Source organism: Prinia subflava, chromosome Z (genome assembly GCF_021018805.1).
Source record: "Prinia subflava isolate CZ2003 ecotype Zambia chromosome Z, Cam_Psub_1.2, whole genome shotgun sequence".
Classification (NCBI taxonomy): Eukaryota; Metazoa; Chordata; class Aves; order Passeriformes; family Cisticolidae; genus Prinia; species Prinia subflava.
The window spans coordinates 34,086,142-34,101,993 of NC_086283.1; the positions used below are offsets into that span (position 1 = coordinate 34,086,142).

The 15,852-nt window shown below is 42.6% G+C and overlaps 1 protein-coding gene across 4 annotated transcripts in view; it reads right to left on the reverse strand.

The window, feature by feature from the left end:
- Positions 1 to 15,485, reverse strand: part of CEMIP2 (cell migration inducing hyaluronidase 2) — a 53,086-nt gene extending 37,601 nt beyond the window's left edge. Inside the window, exons 1-2 of one of the 4 annotated variants that reach the window (XM_063421911.1) lie at positions 14,808 to 15,485; positions 894 to 1,230 (exon numbers count right to left, since the gene is read on the reverse strand). In XM_063421911.1, coding sequence (XP_063277981.1) covers positions 894 to 1,218 — 325 coding nt within the window. In that variant the 5' untranslated portion in view covers positions 1,219 to 1,230; positions 14,808 to 15,485. Of the gene's footprint in view, positions 1 to 893; positions 1,231 to 13,950; positions 14,159 to 14,807 lie in introns of those variants that run through there. The other 3 variants (XM_063421912.1, XM_063421910.1, XM_063421914.1) reach the window with 3 other exon arrangements.
- Positions 15,486 to 15,852: the final 367 nt, after the last annotated feature.

A 15,852-nucleotide genomic window follows, 5' to 3' on the forward strand; every position in this document is an offset into this window, starting at 1 on the left:
ATATGTGCTTTTACTTTGTACTGTCATCTGAAATCTTCAGTTGGTTATCTGATTTATTCAGCCTGTGTTGCACTGACTTTGGAAATAGCATCTTTTCAATTACTATGTCAAAAGCCACTGAGAAGTCTGTTATTACAGCAGCCAACAGTTTCAATTCAAAATCCTGTTTAGCTTTTAGAAAATTTAAAAACAGCCAAAAACTCCCAACAAACCCACCAAAACATCCCACACTCCAAACTGTACTACCAATATTTAGCAACTGCACCTCAAAGCATCTTCTAGGAGTAACTGGCTAGAGGGGTGTACATTTCTTGATCACATCACCTATTGATACTTTACAACCACTGACACATTTCAGAGATTTTCCAAATTCCAAAAAAGTTGTCCAGTTTTCTAAAATGAGCTGAAAAGAAAAAATCAGGACTAACAGATCAAGAAAGGTCTCTGCCCAATTTGTATAAAACAAAACAAGCACATACTATTAGCATAGGTTCTCAAGTATTTTTAAATTATTTTGCTTTAACATTTTTTTACTATCTGTCTTAGTTACTGCTGAAACAGACAGGATTTAGTTTTGCCAACAATTTGCGAACCTATGACAGCCTCTGCAGATAAAAACAATTACTCTTATACAAGCATTCATGCCTCTTTCTCCTCTCACCAGTAATCTTTACTCCTATGCCTTTCTTTTTCTTGTAGGTAAATCACACCACATGTAATAAAAACAATGATAACAAAAAAAGGAGCTGATCTTTTCCCCCAGTCTCTGCCCCCTTCAATCTTAAAATCACAGTGAGTGTCCTACTAACTTCCAACATTAATCCTGATACTGAATTACTGAGCCATGTTCACAGGTAGCATAACTTCTAGGATGATTTTCTTAATGAACTTACCATCCGGAGCATATTTTGAAGCTATTCCCAAAAAAATCCCCAGTGCAACAAAAAGTGAAAGGCTAGAAATGGCAGAGCAAATAAGAGTATTCTTATGCCTGTTGGCTTCTGCCTGTCGGCGGTGCTGCTCCACTGGTAAGGACGGGAGTCTTGTCTGGGCCTCTTGTCTTGCCGAGGTAAATTCTGCCGCAGCATGGCTCTGGGAAGGTGGTGGGGGACGGAGAGGGGCAATTCTCCCCAGGACGTACCCCGAAGACCTGTGACTGCTCCCGTTCTGAGGACGGAGGAACGCAGGGGAGCTCCCCCTGGTATTAGCGCCTTGCATGTTATAAAGTCACTGGAACACACACACACACACACACAGAGGGGAAAAAATAAGAGACAGGCTTTCAGAATACAGATCAAAATGCATAAAACAAAAAAGAAGAAACAACAACAAAAGGCAATTTTAAGCCACATGTGTCAAGAACAGCCACTGAAGCTGTGACTATTTACAAAATATCTGTTACTCAGTTGTTACTGGTCACTTGCCATGGCAAAACTGCATGGAACAATGGCATACGTGTCTTCAACAAAATTAAACTCAAAAGCATGGGGTGTGGAAACCCAAGCACAGACCATTTCTTCATAGTTCCAGTGGGTAGTTTTCACAGAGTATTTTTATGGTAAACTTGTGTTATGAGATTAACAAATCAGATGAACAATGAGAAAGCTAGCAACCCCTGCTTCTCCACAGTTATGCAAAGAATGTCTAAACATATTTTTTCTGTACACAGAAGCTGAACAAACTCCTCACTTTCCCTTATGAAAAAGAAGCTGAAAAGGCATGCCTGTCTGACATGGCACTGGAAGCCCTAAAAGCTGTTTAAATTAAAATACCAAATACTATTTTATTTCTAGTCATGCTGATGCAACTTAGTCAACACTTTTAATAAGCTGAGGTGCATTGAGCCAGCAAACTCCTAATTTACTCACAGCAAGATTGAATTGCTAATAAAGGTGCATCAGGAATGGTTCTGTAAGGAAGTCATCTACATGCTATTCAGCAAAACTTGTGATTTTTCTTTGCTGAGATGAGTGGGTTTGGATACAAAGCCTGGAAACAACATAACTGCTGCAGATCTCTGTACCTATTGTCCAGAACTGAATCCTGCTATTATTTCAGTTAGTAGTATTGTTTCCATCTTTCTTCTGAAGCACACCAAGAGGAAAACATACCAGCGCTGTCACTACCGGCCCATCCTCAGCAGCAGTTCTAACTCACCACTCTTGTCTAGTTTATGAGACAAATCTGCATTTGTCTGTTTTCTCCGGTTTTCCTGTCAACAGTGTTGTACAGAGTATTCACAAAGCCAGCATTTTTTTTTTCCTCATTACGATTAACATTTCTTATAGACAAAATCTTTTGAGAAGGATGCTCAAGTTTCAGTTAACTGAAACCTAACTTTTTACACCAAATCCTGAATGGGATTTATGCATAAGTCATTTGCATTAAACAGCAAAGTGTAGGAAAAAGAAAAACTACTGATAATGGAGAAGTATAAAGATCCTCTTTCTGTTCCATTAACAAAGGGAGGTCTGAGCCATATTCTGAAGTGTCAGGCACGCTGATGATGGAGAAATGTGACAACTGTAATCTTACTCTGAGAAGTAGCAAAGGGGCCTTTTGTCCCACATGCTGCAAAATCTGATACTTCACTGTTTCAAGGAAAAAGAGCTGTTACTATTGAACAGGGTGGATTACTCTTTCATGGGAGACAATGCATCTCCAGATGTACGCACAATGACAATGAAGGCATTAACTGGAGTGGCTATCCCAGACTGCAAAAATTATTCCAAGTCCTCCAGAAGTGCTTCTTGCCCCTGTTCATTATAACAAATCAATTTTCAGCATTCTTCTTTCTGTTCTTTGAAAAATCTAATCCTCTGCTCTCAAACTTAACTGCTCAACCTGTTAATGTGCACTGTGGAACAGTTTGCTTTAACTTCGTATGCTTTTACACTCAACTTATCATCTCTCAGCAGTGAAAGTAATTTCTGTGTTTTAGATGTGGTATTAAAAGTTGGGTAGAGATGGAGCTTTTCAGTTAATTCAAAGACAGCATTTACATCTAGCTGAACAAATGCTGGACTAGCTTCTTAAACATTTTAAGAAATCTGATCCAGCATTGAGGTTTTTTGGGGGGTTTTTAAATGCTTTGAAACCCCGACTCCTTAAACTTGGTTAATTTTTCAGTTAGGACATTTTTCTGTTACACTGAGGAAATTACTATAGTAGTATCAACAGTTAAAAAGTTTTTCAACTACTCAACTGAATATCAACTATATATTCATATATATATATCAACTGAATCCAGATTGGCTCTGCAAGACTTGAAATAGTTCTACAAAATAATTTTCCCACAATTCTTCCCACCAAGGCCTTGTAAAGTACTGACAGATCTCTAAAGAAATAATAATTTAAAAAAACCCCAAACCTCCCATTAATTACAGCAGCCATTAGAAATACTTCCGTCATATTTCAAGCATATTTTGTGTTGTATAAAGCATTTTGCTTTGTTTGCGAACTTCAGTTTGGCAATTGTAAAAGGTTTTCAACTATCCCACTCAAGTGAAAACACAGGTCACCCCAAAGGATGGGTGGGAAAAAGACAGCAGAATTGCTGTCTTACCCATTACAAAATAAAAAAAAAATTAAACTGAGCCAATAAGGAGATACTCAGTACATTCTAAAGACTCACAATATAGTTTTCCATTACAACTGTAGTAACCATTGCAATACTTCCTTCCCTATTCATGTGTTATTTGAAATTCTCTAGCTGAAAAAGTATCTCTTCTATCATGTAGAGCAGCTACTAGCTCTTTTGAAAGACAGACTGATAATCTGATTCAAATTACTGGCTTGTTTATTCCCATTCTGTGGAAGCCTTCAGAGAGTATCATGCAAAAGCATGTATAGTAATTGTCTGTATGGCCAGTTATGCCCCAGAGAATGCAATTATTTGGCTGCATGAATACAGTTTGTGTGTCATAAACACAGCACAAATTTTACTCTGCAAATGCATTTCCAGAGTAAAATGAAGGACAAATTACCCAAACTGTTGAAACACATTTGCTTGGAAGTTCCTATGCATTTTCCCATGTTTCCATTTGACCTGTGCCTATGCTGTGGTCTCCTAAAGCAAAGAGATGATCTAGGCATCTCTTCCTGATGATCAGTCCCAGATAAGAACACCTCCCACTTTTGCAATTGTACTGTAGTACACAGAATGGTGCAATATTTCACTTTGCAGCTTGCTTCAGAGTGCTTTCAGTAACAGTCAAGTTCTCACACCATATTTAACCAAGAGCTGTATCTGTACAAATATGTTATTTGTCATTGCCATTTACAAATGTTGCTGTCTCACTATTCCCAAACATCTTGCATGTCAGTTTTCAACAGAGTATTATGCAAGACTTTAAATCCGTTATTCAACACAGCTTTTAGTCAGAGCCACACTTAAGCATGTGGTTCCAGACCATCAGTAAGTGGGAAGCTTCCAGTGCACAGACTCAGCTGGAGTATCTCAGATGCTTCAGCCCATGATGTATCTGGAGTATCTCAGATATTTCACTGCCACCCATTTGCTGGTGACTGCACTATTTGCATATTGCTCTTTTGCAAGAGTACCGCAACTCCACACAATCCAGTGCCCATGCACCCTTTCCTGCAGCATGCACAGGCAAACAAGTACTTCTCATACTGGTCACATCAGCCAACCCAGCCTAAACCATCTTAAATTAAAAAAAAAAAAAAAAAAAAAAAAAAAAAAAAAAAAAAAAAAAAAAAAAAAGGTTTATTTTGTACAGCTTCCAAGTGAAAACAGTGAATACTTGCAAGCCCGGTTATGTCTACAGAGCAACTGAGCAAACAGATGTGGACAGCAAACCCCAGCAGGCAGTGAGCTGCTGAACTGGCTGCAACATCTTCCGTCTCCTCAAGTATCCCTTCATCGCTTTTAACTTGTGCCACTACCACGCTTTCATACAAGCCCACATTGTTCCTCATGGTCAGACACTTGAAACATATGCACTGTACAACCAGGGGATAATATATGACATCTCTTTCCTGAGACATGACTGTGTACTGGTTTCCTGAAAAGAAACTGGCTTATTTTACCAGACAATTCAAAATGTCACATGATACCACCCAAAAAGTGAGAAAAATGCCAAGATATTTCACATTTTTGTGTTGTCAAATCCTAAGTTAAATAAAACATGCCAAATAGACTAAAAAACTCCCACACCTGCACCGTCTGAAAACGTTATAAAGAAAGTTTGCTTACTTCATACAGTGCAAAGAAATTAATGCTTCTCTTTAAGCATATTTTAAGGATCACAAGTCTTAAAAAGAAAATAAAAGAGAAACCAGAAGAAATGACACATTTCTGTTGATCTGAGCCATCAAACACCATCAGCTCTAGTGCTGACCTATTACCACACTGTCTAGTCTCAGAGTATATAATTCACGCTAAGGAAAAGACTGAGCAATGGTGGAGGAAAACAACAAATACACAAAAAAATATTTCCCCATGCAACTTAGTATTAAATTTGTGAACAACACTAAGCTGAGAGCTTGTGTCAATCTGTTGGAAGGTATGAGGGCTCTGCAGAGAGACCTGGAATGGTTGGATGGATAGGCAGAGTCCAATAGGGTGAAGTTTTATAAGTCCAAGTGCCGAGTCCTGTTGTAGTTTAAATTTTTGGGGGGTCCCCGGGGAGTGCCCCCCAGAGACCCCTGGGTCCTAGAGTCGTGGGGTTCCTGTGCTGGCAGGCAAAGAGACTCAGACACCGGTGGGGTGCTGATGAGGTGAGGGTTTATTCACTGAGGGAGAGGGGGAAGGGAAGGGGGGAAGGGGAGCGTCCGGAGGCCTCCAGGGGAAGAGGGGCAAAGAGGCTGAACCCCCCTTGTGTTAGCACTCTTAACACAGAGGTTCAAAGGGGTGCGGTAACATTCTCCAGCCAATGAGGTTACAGATAATACAGATACTGCAGGGAGGGTACAGACTTGGAATAAACCATACATTTTCCAAGGGTGAGCAAGAGCAAACCATTTCCATAAAATGCAATTCCACAGAGTCCTGCATTTTGGCCACAAGAACCCCCTGCAGCACTATAGGCTGGGGACAGATGGTGCGGTGCCCAGGCAGAGAAGGACCTGGGGGTACTGGTCAACAGCCAGCTGAACATGAGCCAGCAGAGTGCCCTGGTGGCCAAGAAGGCCAAGGGCATCCTGGCCTGGATCAGGAATGGTGTGACCAGCAGGAGCAGGGAGGTCATTGTTCCCTTGTACATGGCATTGGTGAGGCCACACCTCGAGTGCTGTGTCCAGTTCTGGTCCCTCAGTTTAGGAAGGCCATTGAAATGCTTGAGTGCATCCAGAGGAGGCAATGAGGCTGGAGAGGGGCTTGGAGCACAAACCCTGGGAGGAATGGGTGAGGGAACTGGGGTTGTTTAGCTTGGAGAAAAGGAGACTCAGAGGTGACCTTATCACTCTCTACAACTTCCTGAAAGGTGGCTGTAGCCAGGTGGGGGTTGGTTTCTTTCTCCAGACAACAACTGACAAAACAAGAGGACACAGTCTCAAGCTGCACCAAGGGAAATATGGGTTGGATATTAGGAAAAAGGTTTTTACAGAAAGAGTGATAAAGTACTGGAATAGTCTGCCCGGGGAGGTGGTGGAGTCACCATCCCTGGATGCATTTACAGAAAGGCTGGATGTGGCACTCAGTGCCATGGTTTAGTTGAGGTGTTAGGGCTGGGTTGGACTTGATGATCATGGAGGTCTCTTCCAACCTAGTGATCCTATGATTCTATACCACAAAAGTTATTACTGCTTTCCTGGTAGAGGCAGTTGTCTGGTGTAAAACCAAAGGGCAGTGAGAAACTCATGAAAAGGGAAAGGAACAAGAACTCTGTATTAAAAAGCTCCTGAGTAGAAACAATTACTGAATAGAATGTGATGTCAGGCAAGCTCCTAAAGCATGACATGCACACCTTTACAGACCTTCAAGCTGGTCAACTACAACAGAAATACGAATTTCAATGCCTGAAATTTGGAAGTACCCAGTTCAACAAATCTCAACCTCACCAGTAGGAACGATTCCAAACACGGTGCCCACATGCTTTCTTTTCTGGTTCCCCATTTTCTCCTCCTGCCTCATTCGGAAATTACCTATTCACAAAGACAACAGACAGCATATTGGAAGGAACCTATTTTCCACCTACTTTTCCATCCATGTACTAAAGCTGGAAAGAATATTGCACAGTAAGATGCACTGCTACAGTTAAGTAACTGTTGGAAATCACAATATTTAGAACACCCTGAAAAATCTCAGCTGAGTTACAAAAAAAAAAAAACAACCCTGTAAAAATTCTACCAACATCTAGACACATACTGTTTTCTGCATGCCTTCACCAAGTTTTTTCCTATGCTCAGAACTTTTAGAAGAAAATCAGAGCAAAAATCAGCAAGAAACAGGGATATAAGAATGGTAAAAGTTACAAAACTTAAAAGATAAGTTCTATTGCATTAGATTTTCTGAATTTCCTGTGTAGCAACTAATGATTTTTAGTGAATTTCTTGGCATGTAGAAAACATGTAAAATTGCATGATATACAACCAATGGAAACCACATGAGCCAAGGTCCATATTTCTTAAATCAAATCTTTCAAAGTACAGAATCACAGAACCACTTCAGTACCACCCATCAAGAGACAGAACTGAAAGCATGCATTATATTTACAGTATAAGAGAAGTCCTATAGATGGAAATAATCTTCATCAGCTGGTGTAATGAAATGTTGGAGAACACAAGCCTCCTTCCAGTTCAGAAGAAATTTCAAGCTTATATACAAGGAGGGAAAGTTGGAGCACATATGTTTAAGTGATATGCAAAACAATTAAGCTATTATTTATGGATTAGAAAGGATGATGAGGTGAGGGGGAGAGGATGGTGAGAAGACTGCATTCCAAGGGAAAGATGTAAATAGACAATCTAGAATAGAATTTGTCTGTGAAAATCAGTACAAAATTATGGTCAAGTAAATCCACTCTCATGTCCACGGCTGACAGCATACAGGAGAGACATGAATTTCATTTCTACCCTCTTGTGCAGGTGTTTGGCAGATCACCATTGTGGATGAGACAAAGACCAGAGTATATCTGTACAGGAAAAATGGTTACTCACTCCATTGACAACTGGGCTTTTGTCCTTCACATGCAGTTTGTGTGAATAAGCTCTGCAGCACTCACCTGGTTTCACTTACAGAGCACTTGATGCAGCAGATGAAGTATCTGATCTTGCAGAAAGTTCACATACAAATCTTAGAGACTTTTGTAGTGCTGCAGAGATGTATCATACTGCAGAAACTGCAGGGACTTTTCTTTTCCAGTTCCTAGACACCAACATCATCCTGTAAGCTTTCAAGAATCTAAATTGACCAGAAGACACTGCAGTTTTCAGTGTGCTCAAATAGAACTGTAGTAGCTTCAGACTTGCCCATTGAAACAAAGAAACATAAGCCAGTAGACACCACAAACTAAGTCAGTGTATCTAAAATGGTATCTGACATTTCCAGTGAATTCTACTTTCCTAGCCTTTGTTTTTGACACAGTGTATCTTTATAAATTACTTAAAAATTGGGGAGATCTATTCTGTTTTTCATTCACTGTTTAAAAAACCAGCACATTCTGCTGGAGGAAACCATGCAGAAACAAGTGAATTATCAACAATTTAAATACAGCACATCCAAGAGCATGCTAGGAAATACGGCATGTGCTGAAATAGGCAAAATGAATGGAATTTTATTGCTCCACGTTCAGAAATGAAATGTTTAATAATCTGTATAAGAGAACAGGGGTGGAAACAGTCACCCATCTGCCATTACTGCATGAGTCACAGATTATTTGGGCCCCAAGCCTGTAACATGAGAAAAAAAAGTGGTCACTAGCCTCACAGGGAGATTGTGAGGATTAGTTCAGAGAACACTTTAGCCTCAACTCAGTGATGCATCTCAGTACAAGCCTACTTTTAAGTAAATAAATAGTCACACTTAAGTCTACAACTTTCAGGTTAAAGCAATGTATTTGTCACATTAACCTTAAGGAACCTGAATAAGATGGTAGTGAAAAATCTAAATTAAAATCAGAGAAAAGCATTTACTTCTCATACAGACAATAAGAAGTGGTATATAGATATCTTCAGTCTCTAGGAAAACACAAATCTCAACCAGACAGCTACAGGTTAGGACTTCAAAGCAGAAAATTTTCTTTGTAATGGTAATACACCTCAGAGAGGTAAAGTTAAGTTCTGGCACTAACTTGAATCACTGGGCCTACAATCCTTCTTGAAAGAGAAGGACAGTAAGATTAGATATCTATTATTAAATTAGAAAATCTCTTACAAACAGATTATAAGCATATATGAAAGTACAGAATATAACAGAGAGTGGGGAAAAGAATCAGATCCAATACTTAGCTTTGGTAAACTGATACATGTAAAGTACTCCTGAGTGTACTAATATATTATATATATATATTACTAATACAATCCATCAAAGTGTTGTCATGTTTAAGTTATATTTAAAACATGAATTGGTGTAATAACACACTGTTTTCCATATCAGCATGTGGATTTGTTTCTTAGACAAAGCCATTAAGTTCTTAGAATTTTTTCTTCAGTCCAACTCAAGCTTCAGAAAATGATCTGTCACCCATTATCCTAAATACTTGAAGGACTGTCCCTGCAGATTTTAACTGTGTATCAAACAAAAAAAAGCGCTGCTTGAAAAATTGAGTTGTTGCAGCTGCACACCCACATTTTTTTCTTGCCTTTGTGTAAGCCAAGTTAATGAGACTGCATTAAAAATAATTAAGAGCTGCAAATCACATCCAATCACATCCAGTGAGAACACAGCTGTGACATCAGCGCCTCTCAGCTCTTTGAACCCCCAAAGGACTCTTCATCCTGGTGATGGATGACTAAGAGAGAGTCTATATGACACAAGCCCACAGAATCAGAAGTAGCTGGTAGAATGCAAACAACATTTTATGCCTCTTCCAAGGAGGAACATAAAAGCTGACACAGAAGTCTCTGAGCCTGACTTACGCTTTGAACTTCAAGAATGTAGGTAGGTTCAGAGAGCAACAAGGTCACAGAGACAAGTCAGTTGAGGATTACTGGGTAAATAACATTGCCCTGCATTTAGGATGTCCTTGAAACACAAGCTGGAAGCAGTAACATCACAACACAGTAGCTTCAGCAGGCGACCATTACTCACGACTGTCAGATACTGGGTAATTGCCTGGGTGGACACTTTGCCTCATGTGATGTGATCACTCTTCTACTATGCCTTAAGACCTCATTTAACTGTCTTTCACCTTCACTTTTCCAAAATCACCTCTCCCCCTCCAAGGACCAAATCCCCCTCAACTCAGCCACTGCAATTGCCTGCTGAGATCAGCAACACAAAGTACACTTTACATGATCACTTACATTAACATGCTAAACTGATACACAGTAGCTGAAACATAGCAGAGTTTTCATTTTGCTATAGGTAAGGTGGCAACATAGCAGAAAGGCACAGCACATACCAGCTAATGCATCAGGACACAAAATCTTGTGAAAAGAGTTTCAACTGATGAACTGAAGAAGAATAACTTGACTGTATATCTGAATACCAACATAACCCATGGCTCTAAAGTAACTCAGAAATCACAGAACTATGTGAGTTGAGAGCCTGGTGAAAAAGGAACAGTGACTTAACTTACACAACATGACATGTTTGTACAATTTTGTAAAAGAAAAAACATGCTATAATTTTCCTTTTATAAAAAACACAAATAGTATATTTGGGATATCTCAAAACAGCAAAATCACAATCTTGAAACAGCAAAACAAAGCCCTGTAATTTACCATTAAGTATGCATTCTGCTGAGCTGGTGGGTGCACTCATATTTGGGCTTACTACAGCAAATTCCATTCTAGGAAACTCCAAGAACTCTGCACCCTACTGCCAAGTACTGCAATATCTTGCTAGATATAGCTAGTTGTCTTGCATGACTGCACTACTCTTTTTCACATGTTCTTCTTAATCCCATGTGCCAAAAAGATAGAAGAGCTACTAGCACATACCCTTCCATCAACCTGCTTGACAACACAGCAATAAAATCAGTTACAAGTTTTAAAGTATGCATTCTTTAATGCCTTCAGTATTTTCTTTCCATATTGGCAAATGCATCACTTTTCTCCCTCACATATTTGCTCAACCTTTCTGCTCCTTTTCCATTTTCCTTCTCAGTATTACTATTTCAAGAAAATATTTCTGTGGATTTCTACACCCACATCTACGAACAATTTATTCCCGTTTGTCTTGCCAAAAATACCTCCATTAAATCAATAACGGCAAAAATTTTGGTAAAAATAAGCAGAGAATGTATCAAGTCTAATCACAATTTGACTCCAAACAAGAAACTGTAATTTACAACACAGACTCCAATCGTGTTTTGATTCATACCACAGGTGATTCTATGGAATTAACACAAAGCATGAACTTTACTGATAGACTTCAGATTATACTCCCATGATTTAATTTTTTAATATACAGGAAGCAAGATTTACTAGGTGATAATTTTTTCCCACTAATTTCTATCTGAAATTTTTAAAGTCATGTACACAGAAGGTGAAGAACAGTTCATGGCAAGCACTGTGGACAAGTTTCCTTGAAGTCACACATGATGTGACCCATCAGCCAAGGAGCTCCTCCAGCTGTGGGGCAGAGGTGGCAGAGGTGTGCCCTTACAGTTGTGGAGGCTGCAGCATCAGCAGACAATGGGGACCAGGTTCCCTCTCCCTGCCTGACTCCCCCCAGCTCCGGTACAAGGCAGAATCCAGAGGAGATGGACCTCCAATCCTAGCACAGAGAGTAGTCGTAGCCTTCCCACACATAAAGAAGCAAACAGCTCCCTCCTATTCAACAGGTAAAATAAACAAAATTGAGTCACTGCTCACTTTCTGCAAACAAGACTTCCACAGCAAAAACTGAACTGACATACCTCAAAACACACAGAAACAGTTGAATAAACACTAAAACTGTTTAATAAAACTTTTCTGAAATGCATGGACATATAACAAAGCAAGTTAAGGACTGCGCTTTGTATTTAAAGCACATTAAAAGATATCCATAATTAAAAAACATTCCTGGTCCCGACCATCCAAGCCATGCAGACAATTCTTTGCAGCCTTGGTGGTAAGAATGTTCTTTTGAAGCATTTAAATAAGACTGAAAAGCACCTCTCCCACCTGTCATTATTTAAGGAAATAATACCTCCTAAATTCCTTTGAAGTACAAGCTACTTAAATATGTATCAACTCCATTTTTTTTAAAAAAAAGAAAGAAAGTTTCAAAATAACCAAGGCAGTCCCACAGCTTGTGTTCTACCTATTTTTATATTCATGCCTTAGAGGAAAAACAACTGTTTCTGATCACCTGGTCTGTCAGCTTGGAAGAAAAGTAAACTGTACCATCAAAAGGTAACTTCCAGTCACAGGACCTGTAACAGCTACGAAGCCTTTAGTGGATTTCACAGGGCCTTCTGAAAACAATGGTTTTTACACACAGGGGCAACCATCTTCTACCAGTTAGTGTCTCTAACAACTTGCAACAAGTCAGATGAACTGCCTAAAAGCTTCTAGGCAACCGTTAACGCCACTTTCACCACAAAATAGTGTGGGGGTAATGTGTTAATATTCGTAAATAAAATAAAAACCCACAGCATGCCACTGGAAAACATCTATCCCCATCTCAAAAAAGCACATGCCACAGCTCCTGTTGAGATCATGCACCTAACTCCAGAAGACACTCTCATTTCAGCATGGACCTCACAAGACTCCTTGTCTTTGTCCTCTTCCTCTCCACACTCCCTTTCTTTTCCTGAATCCCTCTGTATTTTGGGGCGTTTCTTGTGATTTATGTATAACTTATTTCTCTGGCCTCGTTGCTCAAGTCCCCAGCATGGAGTCTGCTGGATGCTGTTTTAGAAGAGGAGCAGGCCCAACAAACTTGATCTGGCAGAAGACTTCACATTTGTGCGGACAGTGTGCAGCACCCATGTAGACAAAGCACCTCGAAGAGCTGTAGACTCCTAAGAACAAAGATGAGCCCCCTCCTCCTTACTCCTACCCATGGGCCATTTCACATCAGTAGCTAAGCTGCTGCAATTTTTTTCTGTGATTCATGAAAACAGACTAATGCCACAAAAAAAATGAAGTACTACTTTATTCTGCTTATATGGTCTTTGTCGAGCCACAGCTGCTATTTTGTTTTTAGAACTACCCAGAAATACAAAATCTCTTCCCTGTTAAGGAAACCATATCACTAAATACATATGTGAAATACAAACAAGGCAGTATCTTCAGCGCACAGTCCTCATCTAAGCTGTGATGTAGCACAAATGCAGCGCATTAATCGCTGCACACACTCTTTTCTTAGAGGGACTGCGACAGTGAACAACACCCACTGTTTCTTCCGTGCCTCTGGGCAAGGTAAAGCAGCTGTTGGTTATCAGGCACAAGGACGGCATTCCACAACAGCCCAGGCACTCGGGGATGCCTATGACAAGTCCCAGCGCAGTCACGCCGCGATGCGGACCTGAGCCCGGTCGCTCTCCGCCGCGATCCCAGCAGCATCCGACCGGGCGCGCCAACAAAGCCGCGGCCTCGGGAGCGCGCCCCCGCCGCCGCACCTGCCGCGGCCCCGCGGAGCGCCGCGAGGCCCACACCTGCCGGGCACGCGCGGCCCGCGGGCGGCCCCTCAGGGCGGCCGCGTACGCCGCCGGCTACTGCCCGGCCCTCCCCGCCCCGCCGCCGCCTGCTGCCGCCCCCGCTCCCTCCTGCTTCCTCCTTCCCTTCCCTCCCGCCGGCCCCGGGAACAAAAGAAGCCAGTGCGGCGGAGCCCGGCCGGCCGGGGCGCAGCGGCCCTGCCCGCGCCGGCCCCGACCGGGCCGGGCGCGCTCTCACCTGGGCCCGGCGCGGCGGCGCGCTCGGGGCGGCGGCGGCGCGCTCAGGGAGGCGGCATAGCGCTCTCCGCCCCGGACACAGCGGGAGGCCTCCGGCTGCTCGCTAAGTCCGCCGCTCCCCGCCTCGGCTGCCGCCCTTACGCAATTGGCAGCGGCTACAACCCCCGCGGAGCGACCCAGATCTCGGGCCCCGAGCGGAGGCGGCTGCGCCCCGCAGCCGTAGCCCCGCCTCCCGGGCTCCCGCCGCCTCCGAGCCGGGGGAGGAGCGGGGCCGCCCCGCGCCGCCCGCCCGCCCCTCGCCCGGCCGCCCCTCGCCCGGCCTGGCCTCACCTCTGCTCGGCGCTCCGCAGGGCGCCGCGCTGCCCGGCCCGGCCCGGCCCTGGCGCTTCCCCTCGGAACTGCATCCCTCCGGCCCTGCCGCCGCTGCCGCGGGACCAGGTGCCGCCTCCTGCAGCACCTGGGCCTGGGGGGCGAGAGGAGGCAGGGGGGTACTTTGCTCTCTTCGGCTTTGTACCTACGGCTCTCCTCTGGGCAGCATTGGAGAAGAGCCGATTTGCAGCTCAAACACTGGACACAGCGTTAGATGCCGATATCCATGTTGAAGTAATAGTAACAACAGTAGTAGTAATACTGATGATGATTATGATAATAATAATAATAATTCCACAGTATAAACTGTGTGTGAAGTGTGCGCGAGGTACGAGAGGAGCTGAAGAGCCAAGCAGCAGCGAGGGAAGACAGCGGAGGGGCGGCGGGGAGGTATGGAGGGACCCCCGGAGAGCAGGAGAGGCGGCCGTAGCAGAGAGCAGAGACACGCGGTAGCTGTCTGTATGTGCAGAGTGAACAAAGTTCACTTACCGGCGGTTGCAGCCTGTGCAGTCTGACCACGGCGAGGAGCCGACTGGAGAACCTGATTCTGCTTTCTGATTTGTTTGTTGTTGTTGTTGTTTTAATTTTGATTCCGCTTCTAACGTTTCTTAAAGTATCAAAAATCAAACTAAACCCCTAATTGCTCTGAATTTCAGGGAACCCCTGCCAGTAGCTGTTACACAGCAAAGAACATCAATTGGTATAGACATTTAAGAGGGACTGTGAAGCCTCAGGGCACTTCAGCCTCTCAGGCTGTCTGCTTTGATGTAAATTTGACAACGGGCTTCTCTTAAGTTTGGGACGTCCCACCATTTCCGTGCAGCAAGATTGGGCCACACTCATTACTAATGAGACAGGAAAAAAAAAAGAAAAAAAAGAAGAAAAAAAAAGAAAAAAAAAAGAAAAAAAAAGTCCCCTGATCGGATTCAAGATGCTTCAATGAAATGCTTCGGGAAATACAAGCATTTCCCAACATAGTTATTTCCTTGGGAATATTCCAAACTGATGAAGTCAACGTGATAACTCACTAGTATGTGTATGAACACTGTCCGACTAACTTTGCCTCTAGCGATTTCCTCTTTGCTTAAAGCATTGTAAGCCTCTGTGGTGTGCTTATAGCACACAGAGACATCTAGCGCCTAAATAACAGACTGCAAATCAGTTTCATTAATCTGATGTCTTGGAGATCACAGCTGAATCCATTGCTTGCAATATTTCACCCCGGGACTTCAGGGTGCAGAGGTTTTACTGCAAACCGTTTTACCACTAAGTAGCGCTGCCCGTGGGCAGGGACCGCGGTGGAATAAGCAGCTTCACTAGCTCGGGAGGGGACTGTACTTGCAGCTCTGCTCCACAGCTTGAGCTTCAGGCACGAGATTTACGGTAATAATTGGCTCAAGGCAGAGATTTGCATGTATAGACGCAAAAGGGGTTGAGACTGTTCCTAACTTGCCTTTGTCACTAAATCACAAAGAAGAAAGCCCTTAGGTGTACCAATAAGAAAATTTCATCTTGGCTTTTGACAGCATGTCTC